We start from the raw sequence: 22,222 nt of genomic DNA, 5'->3' as shown, positions 1-22,222 counted from the left end.
GGTAATTCGTCCTTACTCTCGTCAGGTTCAATTTCTGAGACATCAGGGACAGCAGAATATGTTTTGTACTTGGCGCTATTCTTCCTCAACACACATCTTCACACTGCACTCGGCTCTTCTTCTTCCTCACTGTCGATAACCACGTCTAGCCGTTCACCACCCTCATGCGGCGTCTTCATCTGCTGTTCTGCTTGCAGAGCCTTTCTCCAATACCCACCTTCTGTTCCTTAGCCCAATTTACTAGTCTAGCTATCGCTGGCCTCTCCATGCTCCCAAGACGTGCCACAGTCGTCAGCCAGGTCTCCTCCTCATCATCCATCCATCTTCGCCACGAGCCATCCAACAACGTCATCTTCAGGGTCAAATGACGTATTTCCTGAAATGTCTGCGACCCGTGAAAGGCTGAAAAAAATGTGGTTTCCACTAGACAGCAAACCAATAAAGTCTAAATTGGCTATATTGAAAAAATGTATGAGATTTTTTAGTTTTTGCTTTTTTGTCTTAATTTAAGATTAGGCTTAAGGTTAGCAGTGTGGTTAAGGTTAGGACTAGGTTTAAAATCACATTTTAAGAAGATAAATTGTAGAAATAGGCTGGTTTGATGACTTTGTGGCTGTGGTAACTAGTGACGACCTGAATGGACAACAAGCTGCGTCAACCATAAATTATGGATCAGTGTTATACGGAATACTTGGGACGTCCCTACCCTAAACCCTAACCTTAACCCCTACCCTAACCAGAACCCACAAGTAACCCTAACCCTAATCTTAACCCTTACCTTAACCATTTTAAATTTCAACTTCAATGGGTAGGGATGTCCCAAGGTTCCCAGATAGCGCGGACCATAAATTATGACTCTATTGTCCTTCATTCCTGGTTTGGATTTCTCCTTTACCACAATGGCTGCCATTATCATCAAATTTTAGAACTTTAAGGGGTTTATGTCTAAGCCCCTCTAGCAATTTGATATGATTTCTATGCTCAGAATATGCGAAGAACCACCTCTCGGCACACCTAGTTGAAAAAATTTAAACAAAGACCAGCAAGCATCTTTCTCCATTTAATCAAGACTCAAACAAACATCTTTCTCTGTTTAGGCCTAATCAAAACTGTTATTAGTAGCCTACAATATCTGTGGTTCATGACACTGTGTTCCTCCGTGACCGTGAGAATGTAGGCCTACTGTGTTGAAATTCATAAGTTGAATGTCGTTTCTTTACTTACATGGTTAACAATGTGTTATTGATTTGACCACCCAGGTCCGAACAAACACATATTTTCGTAACTTTTGCCTCTGAGATGGTTCTTGGAATTTTAATTAGGCTTATGTCAATAAGATTAAGTCAGTTGTTTGTTCAAAACGTGTATTCTACTCTTCTCTGTCTTCTTCAAGAATGGCCTTACATATAACTGTAGTCTCACATGACCATCCTTCCAAATTACGTCTTGCTACTGTAGGCCTAATACAAATACAGTGGGGAAAAAAAGTATTTAGTCAGCCACCAATTGTGCAAGTTCTCCCACTTAAAAAGATGAGAGAGGCCTGTAATTTTCATCATAGGTACACGTCAACTATGACAGACAAATTGAGAAAAAGAATCCCAGAAAATCACATTGTAGGATTTTTAATGAATTTATTTGCAAATTATGGTGGAAAATAAGTATTTGGTCACCTACAAACAAGCAAGATTTCTGGCTCTCACAAACCTGTAACAACTTCTTTAAGAGGCTCCTCTGTCCTCCACTCGTTACCTGTATTATGGCACCTGTTTGAACTTGTTATCAGTATAAAAGACACCTGTCCACAACCTCAAACAGTCACACTCCAAACTCCACTATGGCCAAGACCAAAGAGCTGTCAAAGGACACCAGAAACAAAATTGTAGACCTGCACCAGGCTGGGAAGACTGAATCTGCAATAGGTAAGCAGCTTGGTTTGAAGAAATCAACTGTGGGAGCAATTATTAGGAAATGGAAGACATACAAGTCCACTGATAATCTCCCTCGATCTGGGGCTCCACGCAAGATCTCACACCGTGGGGTCAAAATGGTCACAAGAACGGTGAGCAAAAATCCCAGAACCACACGGGGGGACCTAGTGAATGACCTGCAGAGAGCTGGGACCAAAGTAACAAAGCCTACCATCAGTAACACACTACGCCGCCAGGGACTCAAATCCTGCAGTGCGAGACGTGTCCCCCTGCTTAAGCCAGTACATGTCCAGGCCCGTCTGAAGTTTGCTAGAGTGCATTTGGATGATCCAGAAGAGGATTGGGAGAATGTCATATGGTCAGATGAAACCAAAATATAACTTTTTGGTAAAAACTCAACTCGTCGTGTTTGGAGGACAAAGAATGCTGAGTTGCATCCAAAGAACACCATACCTACTGTGAAGCATGGGGGTGGAAACATCATGCTTTGGGGCTGTTTTTCTGCAAAGGGACCAGGACGACTGATCCGTGTAAAGGAAAGAATGAATGGGGCCATGTATCGTGAGATTTTGAGTGAAAACCTCCTTCCATCAGCAAGGGCATTGAAGATGAAACGTGGCTGGGTCTTTCAGCATGACAATGATCCCAAGCACACCGCCCGGGCAACGAAGGAGTGGCTTCGTAAGAAGCATTTCAAGGTCCTGGAGTGGCCTAGCCAGTCTCCAGATCTCAACCCCATAGAAAATATTTGGAGGGAGTTGAAAGTCCATGTTGCCCAGCGACAGCCCCAAAACATCACTGCTCTAGAGGAGATCTGCATGGAGGAATGGGCCAAAATACCAGCAACAGTGTGTGAAAACCTTGTGAAGACTTACAGAAAACGTTTGACCTGTGTCATTGCCAACAAAGGGTATATAACAAAGTATTGAGAAACTTTTGTTATTGACCAGATACTTATTTTCCACCATAATTTGCAAATAAATTCATAAAAAATCCTACAATGTGATTTTTGGAGAAAAAAAATCTCATTTTGTCTGTCATAGTTGACGTGTACCTATGATGAAAATTACAGGCCTCTCTCATCTTTTTAAGTGGGAGAACTTGCACAATTGGTGGCTGACTAAATACTTTTTTTCCCCACTGTAAGTACATCTAAATTCTAGAGATGGATGAATCTTAATTTCTATTACACACCATGTCTGTCTGTGTTTTTAAATCATGGTCTGAGGTGGTTCATTCTCGGTGGGTTATTATCAAATTATAACTTTTCATAGATAGGCTATAGGCTGCATTGCAAAAAAAGATGCTTATAATAAACATACAATGTTTCATAGAATGAAAAATATATACACAGTCAAATTCAGCAGACAATTTGGATCCACATAAAAAGCTTTATTTTCACAAAGGACCAGTTATCCAACCAGGGAACAATGCCACTGTACATTCGTGGCACACAAATGGTTAAGTGTGCGATATATTGCACTATGGAATGGATCACCAAGTCTTCTGAAGCTAGGGTAAATTATGCATTGCTGCTTAACATGCTAACTGTGCTTATTGCTGTTAGCATGTAGCGAAAATACATCAGGACTGCCTTTTCAGATATCTGTCATTAACCATTATATTTTGCATTTGGGAAGTGCACATTGAGGCATTGGAGGGGAATGTTTAATCATGTACAGTATTCTAAATTGGCACTAATGCCATTCTCGCTAGGAGAGATAGGAGAGAAAGTTAGCTGTCAATTCCACACAGGGCCAGTAGGATCTTCTCATAGTCTCCGTTGGTGTCATCCTTTGGGGGTAAGAGACAAGAGTTACTCTACATTTGACATTTTAGTCATTTAGCAGACCCTATTATCCGGAGCGACTTACAGTTAGTGAATGCATACATTTTTCATACAAAATATAAATCATGTTTAGACACCATAATATAACATTTTATTCAGACAATTATTTTCAGATGCCATATTTCCCCATTTCATACATGGTCAGTCTTCTATCCTATCTCGGATTAGACCCAGAAATCGGAATACTTCAATCAATGTGATGCATGTCTTTAAAACCTTGGACCCCGAATAAGCCTAGTCCTGGATTTAAACTCATTCTCAATGGAGGATCTGTTGAAAAAGCTTTTTAGTCTAGTACTATGCTTAATCTAGGTCGGGGAAAACGGTTCCTTATCTTTTATTGCCACTTTGGCAGTGGAGATGTTTGCTCACCAGAATTTCCTGGTAGAGGGTTTTCCCAAACGTCTTCTTATACTCCTGTTTGATCCGGACCATGTCCACTTCAGACCGGCTCACCATGACCCGGGTCAAAATCTTGACCCAGGTTCCTTTACCCTGGGGTATGGCACAGGCAAACAAACTGAAGATTTATAACCAGATAGTGCAAGCTCCTTAGCTTGAACCCAGATCTGTTTGTGCGGTCTTGTACATAACCAGTGTCTGTGTTCTTCTGTAGATTGTCAAATCTTAAAACAGGGTCGTATTCATTAGGTAGAAAATAGACAAACAGGTACACTGTACCTGGATTTGTCCGATAAGAAACACTCATTTTCGTTTTTTAATGTTTTAAAACATTTTCTGTTGCATACCCTAATGAACACGACCCAGGGCAACCTCTTATCTGGAACATAAAATGTACTGTAACTATGTTTAACTGTAAACACACCTTCATGGCCAAGTTGAGTCTCTCAGCAAAGAAAGCAGGCTTGCTTCCAGCACACTCACTGAAAGAGATCAGTCAGATGACATCATAGAGCAGCATAGACAAGAAGCAGCATTCTCCAAAGCTGTTGCAAGGGTATCGGAATGGTCATGAGATGACCAGTGCATTGCAGGAGTTGTATTAAAGTGAATGTGCCTTGGATAATGTGCCATCCCATCTATTAAAAAAGTTATGATAATTTTAGTCTCGAGAGACCAACATTAATTAGCTCACAGCGTGTGCTTTTTCTGCATGAGGAAAATTGAGGCCATAGTGTAATGTTACAGGACTGATGCCCAGTGAAGGGTGTGATACAGCAGAAGACATGGATTGAGGGTGATGCACAGATTATTTGAAGACATTGGAACATTACTAGGCTTGACCCTGGCTGTGCTCTCTCACCTACGGCAGTCAGACAGTTACATTTACATTTTACATTTTAGTCATTTAGCAGACGCTCTAATCCAGAGTGATTTACAGTTAGTGAGTGCATACATTTTTCATACTGTTCTCAATGTCTCCCTTCAGTTCCAGGTCAATAGCCTTTGTGACATCCACCTTACTGTACTTGGAGTACTTCTCACAAGATGAGAGAGAGAGAGAGAGAGAGAGAGAGAGAGAGAGAGAGAGAGAGAGAGAGAGAGAGAGAGAGAGAGAGAGAGAGAGAGAGAGAGAGAGAGAGAGAGAGAGAGAGAGAGAGAGAGAGAGAGAGAGAGAGAGAGAGAGAGAGAGAGATGTACTTGAAATGCTCACACAGTATCAAATCATGTGTGGTTGCACATTCAGTGTATGAAAAAGGGAAAACCCCACGGACATCTAGATTCTAGTAGCATTCATCAGTGTCTAACTGATGACAAAAACAAAGCACCCTATTGATTGGGCTACAACGTAATTAACAGGTGGTGAGAAAAGATGTGTGTGTAATTAAATAATAATAATAATTTGGTGGGCACTTATATTTGTCCTATTGCTCAGATAAATAGATTTTGTTTAGCAAGTAGCTAATACTTTTTTTTCTCAAAAAGGTAGGGGTCAAAATTATTGACACCCCTAAAGATTATTTTAGATGAATAGATTAGATTAGTTTATTAGTCACATGCACAGGGTCACAGATGTAATCGTAGTGTACAGTGAAATTCTTGAGCGTACGTAAAAGTTTGTTGGGGGGATAGAATATGCACAGGAGGAGCAGCAAGGAGGGCAGGAGGGGGACAGGGGGAGCAGGTAGCTGCCCAGCCTGATGGTCTGGGGGTAGAAGCTATTGGCCAGTCTGACAGTTTTTGCCATAATACTCCATATACTGCCCGCATCTGAGTAATGGAAGCGGGGAGAACAGGCTGTGGCTCAGGTGGCTGAGGTCCTTGATGATCTTCTTGGCCTTTCTGCAACACCTGGCGTTGTAGGTGTCCTGGAGGGCCGGCAATGAACACCCAATGGTGCCCCCTTGTGGGGCCCCTCGTGTTGCGGATCAGTGTGGTGGAGGTAATGTTGCCTACCTTCACCATCTGGGGGCGGCCAGTCAGGAAGTCCAGGACCCAGTTGCATAGGGAGTTCAGTCCCAAGGTAGTGAAATTTGTGATGAGGGCACTATGGTATTGAAGGCTTTGCTGTAGTCGATGAACAGTAGCCTCACCTATGCATTCCTTTTGTCCATGTGGGTGAGGGCAGTGTGCAGTGCAATGGTGATGGCATCGTCCGTGGAACTGTCAGGGTGGGAGGCGAATTGGAGAGGGTTGAGTGTGTCGGAGAGGGAGGAGGTGATGGGGTCTTTGCACTTCATGATGACGGAAATGAGTGCTATGGGTCAGTAGCCATTCAGTTCAGTTACTTTCCCTTTCTTGGGCACTGGGATGATAGTGGACATCTTGAAGCAGGTGGCGATAACAGCCTGAGCTAGGGAGAGATTCAAAATGTCAGAAAACACAACAGCTAGCTGGTCTGTACATGATTTGAGGGCGTGGCTAGGGATACTGTCCGGGCCGGCAGCCTTGCAAGGGTTAACACGCTTGAATGACTTACATAAGTCCTCCGTGAAGTCCTCGTTGTCCTCAGGGGCTCTCCTCAGCAGCTCAGAGTCATTATGTTCGAAGCAGGAGAAAAATATGTTTGTCCGGTAGTGCAGCGTTTGTGTCCGCGACGTGACTGGCTTTCTTTTTGTAATCCGTGATCGTTAGAAGCCCCTGCAACATACACCTTGTGTGCGACCCGCTGAATTGCTCCTCCACTTTGTCCCTATACTTGTGTCTGGCCATCTTGACCGATCTGCGTATGTTGTATTTGTTCGGTTTAACCATACAATTGTCCCAGGTCTCTTGCCGTATTTATAAGGAGCATCTCTCTCCTTCAGTTTCCCGACAAGGCTGCCATCAATCCACGGTTTTTGATTCGGGTAAGTTTTGAAAGACACCATCGGTATCACATCATCTATGCATTTGTTTATGAATCCGGTGACTGAGTCGGCTCTGTGGTTGTCCCAGATTTTTTTAAAACTGAAAACAGAATTCCAGTAGCTTAACATAGCTACACTGGGGCATCGCAAAAGCAGTAGTTTTTTTAACCTGCTACACTGGAAGCGTAACTTTTGGGGCGAGCAGAACGCAAGCCACTTTATCCTATTGCTCTACAGCAGGGTTTCCCAAACTTGGTCCTGGCAACTCTCAACAACATTGCTGCCGTGAATTTCGCAGGTGCTATTTATCAACAAAGTTCAGTGGGAGAAAGTTTAAGTAGTGACACTAGTTTCTGGAGGACAATGCCATGCTGACTTACATGCGTTTACATGTGAATTCATAAATAGGTGCGGCTAAAGCTTAAGAGAGTGTGAACGATGCTGAATGGGCATGAACTAAGAGGAGCACTCTAACAAGGACATTTCTCCCAATTGTCCCCTTAGTGGTTTCACAAGTTTATCAACTTTCAAAGCAGCATAACTTACCATGTTTCCTCAAACTACAGTGTATGATATACCAGAAGCTCTGAGTCTGTACTTTTATAAAATTAGACTTAAGCTCACATAGAGCTGTGCCATCACATATTCACCTTGGCGGAGCTGAGGAGCACTTCTGGTGGTCAGAATGTCTATGAAGACAGAGCAGTCTGTTCCCTTCTTCTTCTCTCCAGCCTCATACAGGGCCTATGGACCGATAGAGTAGGCACAGGCATCACACACACAGGGATTGCATTACACATTGACTCTGGGTGCCAGTGCCCTACGTTCATTTCTTAAAAAATTCTGACAAACACTCTTGCTCTCCTCCATACCTTGGCATCACTGTCAGCAAGTTCCTGGTTCACTATGGTGTCCTCATTCCTAGTAGCCTACAGTATATGAGGGACAGAGAGGGGGCAGTGAGGTTAATTGTGCCAAACTATTCATCCGAGGTTAAACAAACTATAAATAAACACATACACACACATACCTTGCAGAGCGAGAGCAGAGCATTGCTGAAGTCTCCACCTGTCTCAGACTTGATGTCATTCTCCAGCTCGTTTTTGTATTCTAGCATGAAAAAAGCCATGATTATTGGCTTGTTGTAACTATCACATCACGTACAGGACATCTACATATACATATTTACATATTACACACCTTCCTTATAGGCTTTCTTTATCTCTTTGATCTCTTTATTGGTCCTGGAGGCCAGAATCTCAACCAGAGTATCCTCATCTGTGCCCAATCCCTGAGAGAGAGAGATAAGTGAGAGGGGCGAAGGGTCAACAAGGACAAAAGGGTCACATCAGTCATAAAGCTGAGACAAAAGAGCCCAGGATCGGATGACACAAACACAAAGAGCAGGCCCATGTTCATTATGCCCCAAATGGAAGAGAACAGACTGAAGCATGGCGCTACCTGCACCTACAGGTCTACCACTATGCCAGACACCTCCCAGCTAGCACATAATGTTCTGAGAACCGTATGGTTCTTAGAGCTTGGTGAGACCGTGGTTGTCCTATTATGGTTATTTAGCATACAACTTTCCCACAACTTTCTGGGAATGGTGCTGGATTGTTTCAAAGCCAAGCAACTTTCTCAGCACATTTAAGAAACTTGACAAAAAATGTTTTTCCATTGATTGAGAACAAAATAACGTAGTTTCAAATCTCAGTGAAGCTGTGCCAAAATAAAAAAGAAATGCATTTGCATTATTAATGCTTAAGCAAATTAATTTACATGTGTCCCATCTGTGCTTGGAGTTCAAAACAGTTCAAAACGTTCCCAGAACCTCCATGCAACCTAAAAATGTAAGTTCCCAGAACAGGCCAAATTTTCACTTCCACTCTCATAACGTTTAAAAAACCATTCTCAGAACATCCCTGCAACTGATTTACCAGTCAGGAAACGTATGGCTTCGTTCCCAGAACCAATGGGAAACCAAAAACGTACGTTCCCACAACTTCCGAGGAACCAAATGTGCTAGCTGGGCTCACACACACTGCACATGCACAGAGTTGTGTATCATTAAACCTAAATTACAGTAGGTACTCATCACCACTTTTCTTACCATCTCCTCACATATTAAAACAGTGACACACATTGTACAAAGGAGACAGACAGTCCCACCCATTTTAAAAGTCCCATCATTATTACACAACACAATAATAAAGCAGAATGAGTCACTATGGGTAGGGTGTTAGGAAGTGGGTGGGTCTGACTCAATGTTTTTTCTAGAGTTACCTACATATTTGTTTGTTTTGATAAATCTCTATACGTTAGTGAGAGGAAACCTCCCCTTTTCACTGCTCTTTGCGGACACTGCTTTCCATAATTGAAAACACCTCACATTCTTGCGCAAGATCAGTGATGGAAAAAGTACGCAATTGTCATACTTGAGTAAAAGTAAAGATACCTTAATAGAAAATGACTCAAGTAAAAGTGAAAGCCACCTAGTAAAATACTACTTAAGTAAAAGTCTAAAAGTATTTGGTTTTAAATATACATAAGTATCAAAAGTAAATGTAATTGCTAAAATATACTTAAGTATCAAAAGTAAAAGTAAAAGTATGAATTATTTCAAATCCTTATATTAAGCAAACCAGACGGCACCATTTTCTTGTTTTTTTTAAAATTTAGACATCATTTACAAACGAAGCATTTGTGCTTAGTGAGTCCGCCAAATCAGAGGCAGTAGAGATGACCAGGAATGTTTTCTTGACCATTTTCCTGTGCTGCTAACCATTCAAAATGTAACAAGTACTTTTGGGTTTCAGGGAAAATGTATGGAATAAAAAGTACATTATTTTCTTTAGGAATGTAGTGAAGTAAACAGGGTCCCAAGTGGCAAAGTTGGTAGAGCATGGCACTTGCAATGCCAGGGTTGTGGGTTCGATTCCCATGGGGGACCAGTACAAACAAATACAAAAACGTATACACTCACCACTGTATGTCGCTCTCTATAAGAGCGTCTGGTGAAAGCACAGATTCCCCAAAAAACGACTTAAAAATATTTTTACTTAAATACTTTACACCACTGCGCATGATGAATGACTGTCAATCCACACCTGGAGCAGGCATTGTGTTAAGAGATAGATGGGAGGGGTTGAGTGGAGCTAACGGGTGGGATTAAAAACAACAAGATAACTAATGTAAAATATACTGTGTCCTTAAAATGAATATACTGTAGGTTCAGTCGGTGCGCCTGTAGATCCGAGTTAAGTCAAGTCCTTTTATTTGGGCTAACTTGTTTAAAGGATTCCGTTTCTCTCTCCTGGGCCATCGACAAGGACTCACGGTATCAGCTTTCTGTCACTTGATATGACCTTAAAAAGGCAGTGTGGTGTATTAACATTATGACTGTTTTGGAACAAAGAATGTTGTTTTATGATCTTAGTTCAAATGTGGCGTTTGGAGGGTGACGCCCCAGGGGAGACTGGTGATTGGCCAGAAGAGGGAGCCACCCACATCTTGGGAGGTTATATATAAGGGGGGAACAACGACGGAGGGGCAGATAGCATTGAGATTTATTTGGGACTGCTTCTCCGGATCTCCGCGGGTCTGTAAACTTATGCTGTAACCTCGTGGTTTTAATAAAGGCCTTTGAACACGATGCAGCCTAAGCAGACTCCTTGATTGACGGTAACAACTACGAATAACCGACACTACAAATGGAGGCTCCGCTGAGATTCTGATTTCATCGTTCTTGGTCCCTTTCCTGGATTCGCGAGTTGACTACTGCCCAAGCCGGCTTTAAAGGTGAGATTACTCACAAAGAATTTGGGCATTGGTTATCCCGCTGATTCATGAGAGGGCTTTGACGGTGTACAGTTAAAAGTACTTGGGTCGTTGTTGATGTAGGGTGTTGCTGTCGATTAGGAGTCTGATAATAATTATTCTAAAATTGTACAGCAATTAAAGGCAGATATTAATGGCAGATATTGGCAGAATGAAGTAAGGGAAATACGTATATAATTTTAGAGCATTGCAGGTTTAGATAAGCCCTCGTGACGAACGGGGCGACCGAAGGGTGGGCCACAAAATCCTGGAAATGCATTAGGAATTTTCAGGTCAGTCTGGGACTGGGGTTGGTGGGACATTTTCTTGGGGATGGCTTGCTCAGCTTCTGTCCGACGGGATATTTGCATTGGGGGGGATCGCTCATAGAAATAGCCATACTCACGGCAGAATAAATTTAGGACAAACGAAACAGTAATCAATTAAAGACGCAATGCGGGTTTTGTTACATGTTGTAGGCCGCAGTTAGCTAAAGGCTAATGCTAAATGCTAAATGTGTTTTGTGTCACAGCGTACCTAAAGGCTAATGCTAAATGCTAAATGTGTGTTGTGTCACAGTGTACCTAAAGCTAATGCTAAATGCTAATTGCTAAATGCTAATTGTGTTGCGTGCTACATGATAATCTTAACCTTAGAGGTCCACTGCGATGGATTCAAGCCTCTTAAACTTGTTTGTTTGTATGTGGGTGGAACTGCAAGTTCTACGCAAATGTGAGTTCTGTTATGTGTTATTGTCTGGCTATAAGTGTAAAATAGAGAAACTGAGGTAGAACGCGGGCGTTCTATTGTGTGGTAAGCATGGGGTTAAGGGGATGTGCGCATGCGCTTGATTTTACGGGGCTAAAACTACGACATGCGGTTGTGCTAAGCCTACAAAACAAAATGGTGGGTTAAGGTCATAGGTCCCATTTGGCGTTACCCTGCAAGGCAAAATAGTCACAGGTAAGGGGAAGTAACACGAATCTTCTGAATCGTTAAAGTAACTGTTATTCGAACGTGAAACTATTTGGTGAGATGTAGTAAATTTATAGATTAAATATATGGTGACGGAGTATAATTAATTGAATTAAATGACGGATTAAAATAAAATAAAAATGTTTTGAGCGATCTATTTAGTCCTGGGTTCAGTCTTGTAGCAAATGTGAGTGGGGGAATATTGAATGTGGATAACTTGGTTAAGTGTATAAACTTTAAATGCTTGTCTGTACTGTTTTCTTTCCTTGTCATATGAGCCTATAGAACGGAGCAAAGGAGAGAGAGGGGGGCTAACGTGTGCGTGACGTGACGTGACAAGGTGTGACGCAGGCAGAGGATCATTCAAAATCAGGCTAGTACTTTTTTGTCTACAAATCTTCCCATAGGATGTTGGATGCAATGACACTCTCTTAGACGCTTGGCAACGGACTGATCAGTTGAATAAAATTTGCAGTTTGGGGTCTCTGTGCATTACTGGGCTTGATTGGGGGTTCGGTTGGAAAGCAGGTACTGACATTATTCTGTGATATTAAAATACTTGGGTGCATATTAAACAATGGAATTTATTGGTGTGGTAGTGTTGTAGATTGGAAGTCCTTGTTAATAATAATAATAATATAATAATATGCCATTTAGCAGACGCTTTTATCCAAAGCGACTTACAGTCATGCGTGCATACATTTTTGTGTATGGGTGGTCCCGGGGATCGAACCCACTACCTTGGCGTTACAAGCGCCGTGCTCTACCAGCTGAGCTACAGAGGACCACATTTGTTGTTTTGATTGCTGTGAAGTTGACTACTGGTATTCACTTTCCGGAGGGGTTAAGGTAAGTGGGCCACTAATTGATAAATTGGTAAAATAGGTGTAGAAATAAAAGATTGGTGTTAATTATTCATAATTATTCATAGTTTGTAATTAAAATTTTAATTGATTTTTTAATTAATATTTTTGATTGATAATTTTTGTTTTATAAATTAAAAATAATTTTTGAATAAAATTTTTTTTTAATTGATTTTTTTTTAGGGTTTTTATTTTTAATTTAGAAATTTTTTTGATTAAATTTTTTTGATTAAATTTTTAATATTCATATTATTTGTAAAAAAAAAAAAAAAAATATTAAATTTTTTTTCTGTTTTCTCTCGGGTTGTTTAGGTTATATTAATAATTAAAGGGGGGGGGGGAAGCCATAGGCTATATAGGCTAAAATAAAATAGTTCACAATAAAGGGATATAAAAGAGTAGTTACAATGGGGAGAAAGGATAGCAAGGCTATGAAAGTTATTACACCGGTTAATATAGTGGAACATAGTAATCCTTTAGTTAAGGGTATTGCGAGATTATCCGGGAAATGGAACAAACGTTGGCCTGACATTGAACAACCATGGCCAGTGGAAGGGACTCTGAACCCTGACGTCATCAACATCATGAAAGTGCTTCTGTCAATTTACAAGGCAGATCAGAAGAAGGGAAAACAAAAGGAACGACGTAAAGAGAAGAGACAAAGGGAGCTGGGTGTTCTTAAATTGTTTGAAGATGAAGGACAAAAACTGATGAAAGATACCAACGACAAGGGAAGCAAAGGTATGGAGAAAAGGCTAAAGGAAGAGACGTCGACAGAGAAACTAAGGGTAGAGGTCGGTATACCTTTCTCACATACGGATTCGGCGAAAAGACCCCCACCTTATGAGAAGGAAGTCGAGCTTAGGGATGCTTATCCTCAGCTTCCAGTGATCCTCCAGCAGGGTGATTATTACATCAGAGATGAAGATGAACAAATAATAGAGAGAGGACAAGCAGAAACGACCATAAAAATGCATCCAAGCTCCAAAGGTAAAAAGAAAACGAGAAGTCTGAAAACTAAGGGTGGTATGAGGTTAAGTAGGATGGAACTGGATGAGGACGATGATGATCAGAGTGATTTAGAGGGGATCATGGGTGGATATGATCCTGTCATCAAACGGAGGTTGGCCAGAACGGAGAGAAGGGGTAAGGAAGGTTTGAAGAAGAAGGATACAAGATATTACAGTGCTAAGGAAGGTTTGAAGAAGAAGGATACAAGATATTACAGTGCTGAGGAAGGTTCGAAGAAGAAGGATACAATATATTCGAGTGCTGAGGAAAGCAAATATGAAGACAGCGATAAAGAGGAGACTGAAGGTGCTGTGTATTCGAAAGGAGTTTATCCTGCAAAGACTGGCACAGAAGAAATAGAAGGAGATATAGACCGATGCTTGTCAGAACTGGAGAGTGCAAGGACTGCAGGAGAGGTAAGAGAGTTAGAGGAAGAACTCCAGACGCTAACCATACAGAAGGAGAAACAGCTGAAAAGAGAATCCAAAAAAGGTGAGACAAAATATGCCTTAAGGTCAAGGAAAGATACCACGAGCAAAATGGTACCAGTTATCATTCGAGGTCAAAACTTTGAATATAAGCCGTTGCAAAATACCGATATGTCAAATATACTTGAGAAGTTGCCTATTCTTCAGAATGGGGCCTATCCTTGGATTTCGAAATTGGAAGAAATTACGGTGGGAACACAGTCCGCCATAGGAGACGTCAAGAGACTGTTGGCTAATCTCATTGGGATTCCAGATATGGAAGAAGTCTTTCAGAGAGCTGGACTCATTAGATATGTAGGGACTGCAGTGAACGATCCTGAATTGTTGGCTGCAAGTAGGAATCGTTTGTGGAGAGCATTGAAAGATACATTTCCAACAAATGTGCATCCTGATAATATTCTGATTGACCCACTAGGACAACAAGAAAATCCGAGAGCCTATGTGTCAAGAGTTCATCAAGTGTGGAGAAATATTACTGGAAATGATCCAGATGTGAGTCAAATTGAGCAGTCAATTTTGAGAGCTAAACTGCAAATGGGACTGCCCGCACCAGTAAGAAGCAAACTGGCAGAAGTGGTTGGACTTGGAAGCATGACAAAAGGTGTCTATACAGATCACATAGCTCATCAAGTGGAGCTGTACAGGAAAAAGGAACTTAACCAGAAAGAGCAGGACGAAGAAACTCTCAGAAAACTCAATCAAATACAACTGGGGGAGAATAAAAAGGATAAGAAACAAGCTTTGGTTATGCAGAGTCAGTGTGCACCAAACCAACAATCACTGCCACAGTTTCAACCAGAACAGTTCCAACCGCAATTGTACCAGTCACCCATGGCGGGACCAGTTGATTCATATCCACAGCCAATTTCTGGACAGACACAGAGTTGGAGAGGAAGAGGACGAGAAGGCTTCGGAGAAAAACATAGAGTTAAGTCATCCTTCCAGCAACGTTCAGAAGCATGTTTTACTTGTGGACAGGTTGGTCACTTTGCCCGTGGGTGCAATTGGTCAGGAGGAGACAGAGGGAATTTTAGAGGAGGATACAGGGGCCAGTCAAGATCATCTGGAGGACCGGTGAACCCCTACAGGGGTCCGGAGCAAGGATTCTAGAGGTGCCTAGATGATCCGAAAGGGGGGTGTCAGCTGGTAGCGTCAGGACCGGAAAAAGATCCAACAATTGAGGTGAAAATAAACAACCGACCATTGGAAGTGATGGCGGATAGCGGAGCTGCGTTCACCTGTGTTCGACCTGAAGATGCTACACATCTCCCTATGTCCAATCAACTCGTTAGGACAATCGGATTTGAGGGAGTGAAACAGCTGATTCCTCTTACGGAACCAATTGAGCTATGCTATAAAGATCAGAAAATTACAATACCCATACTGGTATCAGAACATACACCTGTTGCATTATTGGGAAGAGATGCATTGTGTAAGTTGAACTGTACAATAAGATGTACACCAGATGGCTGTCTGATAGAAATGCCAAAGGAAAAGGTTTACCAATTGTCGATGATGACGGAGATGGATTCGTCTTCAGTATTCTGGATTGGAAATCTCAGTGAAGATTTTATGAAGCAGGCTAAGATATGGGAAAGATTTATTGTTGCAAATATGCCGGATGCGAAGCTTCCGGAATATCCATGTCATTGTACGCTCAAATATTTCAAGAATGCTGCTAAACCACACTCAGAGGAATGGTTGAGTCATCAACCGAAGAATGTTCAACTTAGCTCAAGTTGCATTATTTTAGGACCACAAGGAGCAGCTATGAAGATAAACACAGACGATTATCTGAATAGAGAATTTGATATTGAGAAGAGTGTGCCACATGTTACCTTGTTGGTTTCGGAAGGCTATGAGCAAAAGCAAATAGGAGAAATGATGACAGAAGCAGAGGAACTTTGTTTCAGACCAATGAAAGAGAATTTGGCGATCTGGAGAAGTGAAGATCAACAATTTCTTAAAATAATGATTTCGGCTCAAGGACAAGGAGAGCCACAGGCTGTAGGAATGACACATGAATCTATTTGCAATATGAAAATTGATTCAGACCCTATGAAAGAGGAGATGTTGCAACAAGTTCCAGAAGGGTTGTGGTCTCAACATAGTACTGATATTGGACTTGTGAAATCAGCCCAACCTGTGAAGGTTGAACTTCGACCAGGAGCCAGACCTCCATGGAAAAATCAGTATCCATTGAAAGAGGAAGCAATCAAAGGGATTGAACCACAAATTGAAGGACTTTCGACAGCAGGGGTTTTAAGGACAACAAAAAACCCTCGGAGTAACACGCCTTTGTGGCCTGTAAAAAAACCAGATGGAAGTTATCGTGTAGCTCATGATTTGAGAGCAGTAAATGAGGTAGTGATTGACTTTCCAGCAGAAGTGCCAGACCCTCATACCTTGTTAGCTCAAGTTCCTCCGGATGCGACACATTTTACAGTACTAGACTTATGTGGAGCATTTTTCAGTGTTCCACTTAGTGTAGAGAGTCAGGATTTATTTGGGTTCACCTATAAGGGACAGTTCTATGAGTACAATAGAATGCCACAGGGGTACCGGCATTCGCCGCATATCTTCAATAAAGTACTGAAGGAAGATTTGATAGGGATAGATCAGATATTACAGAGCACTGTCATTCAGTACGTGGATGATATAATGGTTTGCTCACAAAATAAGGAAACATGTCATAGGGACTCAATTAAATTACTACAGGTATTGGCAGAAAAGGGGCACAAGGCGTCACAGAAAAAGCTGCAATATTGTCAGGAGAAAGTTGTATATTTAGGTCAAAACATAACTCATGGCCACAGAAACATTTCGGAGAAGCAGGTGGAAACTATTCGTAAGGCTCCAAAACCTAGAACAGTCAGAGAAATGATGACATTTCTGGGTATTGCTGGTTATTCCTCAGCTTGGGTAGAGGATTATACTAGTTTGATGGCACCGTTGAGGGCTATGGTTAGGGGTACTGAGAGTGGTCAACTCCATAGCAATCTTTCCTGGACACAGGAAGGCCATGTGGCATTTGAAACGATCAAACAGAGGTTGCAGGAGGCACCTGCACTTGCACTACCAGATTACTCGAAGAACTTTTTGCTATATGTGTCTACTTCTACTGGAGGTAGATATGCGTGTGCGGTTCTTTGTCAACCGACAGGCACGGGGACGACTCCTCAGCCTATTTCCTACTACTCTACTGCTTATTCAGAGGTAGAACTAGGGTTACCACTGTGCTACAGAGCAATGGTGGGGGTATATTCAATGTATGACAAAGCATCATCGGTCACGATGGGTTACCCAGTGACAATTCTTACCCATCATAGTCTCAGAAATCTTCTGAACTATGGGAAATATACATTGACTATGCCTAGGCTCAGAGACTATCATAGGCTCTTAGAGCAGGAAGATGTCACCCTAGTGAGGTGTGATACAGTAAATCCAGCCGAGAGTTTACCAACTTCAGAGGATGGTGAGCCACATGATTGTGTCCAAGAAGCAGAGAGATATTCGAGGCTTCGATCAGATTTACAAGCCTTTCCATTACGTGAGGCAGACCTGGAGTATTGGACTGATGGGTCTTGCTATCGGGTGGGAGATAAATTATGTGCTGGGTATGCAGTGGTTAGAGGCAGAGGGACGGGATTTGTTGTGGAAAAGGCTGAAGTAATACCACAGCCTGCATCTGCACAACTTGCTGAACTTGTGGGGCTAACAGAAGCATGTTTGTTAGCAGAAGGAAAGCGAGTAACCATATACACTGATTCAGCATATGCACATAGTGTATGTCATTTGTTTGGGGCGGTATGGAAAGGTCGAGGGTTTAAGAAAACGGATGGTTCTCCGATACAACATCATGCACAAATAATGAAACTGTTGCATGCTATGATGAAGCCTACAGAGATAGCGATAGCTAAGTGTGCAGCTCACAAGACAGATAGGTCAAGAGTGACACAAGGGAACAAAGCTGCTGATGAAGCTGCAAAAGCCGTCGCAGGAGCGGATAAATTGGGAAAAGTTTTGCTGGTCACTCATGTAGTGGACTTGGAAGACAAAATTACGCTTCGAGATGTAATTTTGATGCAAGAAGCTGCTTCTATGATCGACAAACAACTATGTGTCACGGTTTCGGCCGAGGCTGCCTCTCTCCCTTGTTCGGGCAGGCTTCGGCGTTCGTCGTCTCCGGAATTCTAGCTGCCACCGATTGATGTTTCATGTTCGGTTGCTTTTGTCTGTTTGTTTCTACACCTGTTTCTGTTTTGTAGTAATTAGTGTCCTATAAGTTTCTCGTTGTGTTTGTCTTGTGTTGTGTGTGATTGTTACCGTCAGTCTGTGTATTGCTCGGTTGAGCGTTATTTTCTCCACTGGTTGCTGGAGCATTCGTTGCACTTGTGTGTGCACTTATTTCTTCCTGACGCACCTGTTTGTGCGCATTGTCTTTTCGCCTTCGTGCGTATTTTGCTGTCAGGCTTATTTTGTCCTGTTGCCTGTGTTTAGGCAGGAATACAGATTTTTGGAATTCAGTCTGCTTCCTGCGTTTGATTCCTACACCACACCTACAACACGACCTGACAGAATCACACACCATACAGTATGGAATCAGCAGGAGCCGAAGCAGCACATTCAAGACTGGAAACCCAGGTTCGGGAACAGCAAGAGCAGCTCCTGCAGATGGGGGCCGCCCTGCAGGAGGTGATGACCACCCTCCGAGGCTGGGGTCCGCCTCCACCGCCAGCCGCCCTGCCAGCACCATCGGCCAGCCCACCCAGTCCAGCGCCGGAACCTCGCGGAGTCCGACTATCTCTCCCGAGGTCCTACGACGGGACCGCAGCTGGGTGTCAGGGATTCCTGCTCCAGGTAGAGCTGTACCTGGCCACAGTACATCCGGCACCTTCAGGGCATGAGAGCGTGTCCGCCCTGATCTCCTGCCTGGCCGGTAAAGCGTTGGAGTGGGCCAACGCGGAGTGGAGGAAGATCGACGCCACGACTATTACATACACCGAGTTCTCCCGCCGCTTTAGGGCGGTGTTCGACCATCCCCCGGAGGGGAAAGCGGCGGGGGAGCGTCTGGTCTTCCTCAGGCAGGGGAGGAGGAGTGCCCAGGAATTCGCACTCGAATTCCGTACTCTAGCGGCAGATGCAGGGTGGAATGAGCGGGCCCTCATCGATCTATACCGATGTAGCCTCAGAGAGGACGTCCGTCGGGAGCTGGCCTGTCGGGACGCCAGTCTCACTTTCGACCAGCTGGTCGACATGTCAATCAGGTTAGATAACCTATTGGCTACCCGCGGACGTCCTGAGGGGGGTCCGTCCATTCCATCCTCCAGCGCATCCGAGCCGTGTCCTATGGAGCTCGGGGGCGCTGGCGCTAGAGATAGGAGGAGTCGGCAAACTAGGGGGTCCATCCACTGCACCAACTGTGGTCGGGGAGGACACACCGCGGCTAGGTGCTGGGGATGGCCTCCTAGGGGAGATGACGACAGGTCCCGCACTGGGGATTCCTTCCAGGTGAGTAGGCGCCCCACTCACCCAGAGCTCTCTGTTGCCCATTTCTGTATGCCTGTATGTTTTCCACAGGTAGCACCTCATGCCCAGCATAAGGCGCTGGTAGATTCAGGCGCAGCTGGGAATTTTATTGATAAAAAGTTTTGTTTAGCGTTAGGGATTCCCCTCATTCCTGTTGATGTTCCTTTTCCCGTTCACGCCCTAGATAGTCGTCCGTTGGGTACGGGCTTGATCAGGGAGGTCACGGCGCCACTTAGGATGTGTGCGCAGGGGGATCATCAGGAGATGATTCAGCTGTTCCTGATTGACTCTCCTGCGTATCCGGTGGTGCTGGGCATGCCCTGGTTGAGTACCCATAACCCAGTGATTTCGTGGCAGGAGAGGGCTCTGATGGAGTGGTCTGCTCAGTGTGTGGGTAGATGTTTGGGCGTTTCCGTAGGGGCTACCTCGGTGGAGAGTCCAAACCAGGTGCCCGCATTGCACATTCCACCTGAGTATGGGGATTTGGCTATCGCGTTTAGTAAGGCGAGGGCGACGCGGTTGCCACCCCATAGGCAGGGGGATTGTGCGATAAACCTTCAGGCAGGAGCTGCGCTCCCACGGAGTCATGTGTATCCTCTGTCTCAGGAGGAGAAGAAAGCTATGGAGATTTACATAGACGAATCGCTGAGACAAGGACATACGGCCGTCCACTTCCCCCGCGTCCTCGAGTTTCTTTTTCGTGAAGAAGAAGGATGGTGGTTTGCGTCCGTGCATCGATTACCGTGGTCTCAATCAGATTACGGTGAAGTATAGTTATCCACTCCCGCTGATTGCGACCATGACTGAGTCGTTGCATGGGGCGCGTTTCTTCACGAAATTAGATCTCAGGAGCGCGTATACAACTTGGTGCGCATCAAGAAGGATGATGAATGGAAAACAGCCTTTAGTACCACCTCGGGCCATTACGAGTATCTAGTCATGCCATACGGGTTGATGAATGCTCCGTCGGTCTTCCAATCATTTGTGGATGAGATCTTCAGGGACATGCAGGGACAGGGAGTCGTTGTGTACATAGATGACATTCTCGTGTACTCACCTACCCGTGTCGAGCATGTGGCCCTGGTGCGCAGAGTGTTGCGGAGGCTGGTGGAGCACGACCTGTATGTGAAGGCAGAGAAGTGTCTGTTTTTCCAGGAGTCTATCTCCTTTTTGGGGTATCAGTTGTCAGCGTCAGGGGTGAAGATGGAGGTAGACCGAGCGTCGGCCGTGCGTAATTGGCAAACACCAACCACTGTGAAAGAGGTGCAGCAGTTTTTGGGGTTTGCGAATTACTACCGGAGGTTTATCCGGGGTTTTGGGCAAGTGGCAGCTCCCATCACGTCTCTCTTGAAGGGGGGTCCGGTGCGTCTGCAGTGGTCAGTCGAGGCGGACAGGGCGTTTGGGAGGCTGAAGGACCTGTTTACCTCGGCTCCGGTGCTGGCGCATCCGGATCCCTCTTTACCGTTTCAGGTAGAGGTGGACGCGTCTGAGGCCGGTATTGGCGCCGTGCTTTCACAACGGTCAGGCGCGCCACCTAAACTCCGCCCCTGTGCCTTCTATTCCAAGAAGCTCAGCCCGGCGGAGCGAAATTATGACATAGGGGACAGGGAGCTGTTAGCTGTGGTACAGGCCCTTAAGGTGTGGAGGCACTGGCTTGAGGGGGCTCAACACCCTTTCCTCATTTTGACGGACCACCGTAACCTGGAGTACATCCGGGCAGCGAGGAGGCTGAACCCTCGGCAGGCTAGATGGAGTATGTTTTTGACCCGTTTCACTTTTAAGATCACCTACATCCCTGGGTCACAAAACGGGAAGGCAGATGCGCTGTCTCGGCTGTATGACGGGGAGGAGAGGTTCGTGGAGCCCACTCCCATACTGCCGGAGTCGTGTCTAGTGGCACCGGTGGTGTGGGAGCTCGATTCTGAGCTCGAGCGGGCATTACGCACCGACCCTAGTCCACCACAATGCCCGGAGGGTCGGAAGTATGTTCCGCTCGAGTGTCGGGATCGATTGATCTATTGGGCTCACACGTCACCCTCCTCTGGACACCCGGGTATCGGCCGGACAGTGCACTGTCTTAGTGCCAAATATTGGTGGCCCACGTTGGCCAGGGATGTGAGGGTTTATGTTTCCTCCTGCTCGGTGTGCGCCCAGTGTAAGGCGCCTAGACATCTGCCTAGGGGTAAGTTACTGCCCCTGCCCGTTCCACAACGACCATGGTCCCACCTCTCGGTGGATTTTATAACTGACCTTCCCCTCTCTCAAGGGAATACTACCATCCTGGTCGTTGTGGACCGGTTCTCTAAGGCCTGTCGTTTGCTCCCCATGCCGGGTCTTCCTACTGCCCTGCAGACCGCCGAAGCTATATTCACCCATGTGTTCCGGCACTACGGGGTGCCCGAGGACATTGTGGCTGACCGAGGTCCCCAATTCACCTCCAGAGTCTGGAGAGCTTTTATGGAGCGGTTGGGGGTCTCGGTGAGCCTCACCTCGGGTTACCACCCGG

General features: G+C 44.4%; 1 protein-coding gene across 1 annotated transcript; it reads right to left on the bottom strand.

Moving 5' to 3' along the window:
• Positions 1–3,665: 3,665 nt before the first annotated feature.
• On the bottom strand, positions 3,666–19,740 carry LOC311117555 (annexin A1-like; the record flags this gene model as incomplete). The annotated part of the gene is made up of 9 exons (XM_084192481.1): positions 3,666–3,725; positions 4,153–4,275; positions 4,607–4,660; positions 5,138–5,221; positions 7,674–7,775; positions 7,904–7,960; positions 8,062–8,141; positions 8,232–8,322; positions 19,720–19,740. The coding sequence occupies 9 exons, from the start codon at positions 19,738–19,740 to the stop codon at positions 3,666–3,668; spliced, it is 672 nt and encodes a 223-aa protein (XP_084048607.1).
• Between the last annotated feature and the right edge of the window lie 2,482 nt (positions 19,741–22,222).

This window comes from Coregonus lavaretus, assembly GCF_964263955.1.
Source record: "Coregonus lavaretus genome assembly, contig: HAP1_SCAFFOLD_205, whole genome shotgun sequence".
In the NCBI taxonomy this organism is placed as follows: Eukaryota; Metazoa; Chordata; class Actinopteri; order Salmoniformes; family Salmonidae; genus Coregonus; species Coregonus lavaretus.
Note: the sequence above shows the minus strand (reverse complement) of the source record. Positions and strands in the feature narration are given on the sequence as shown.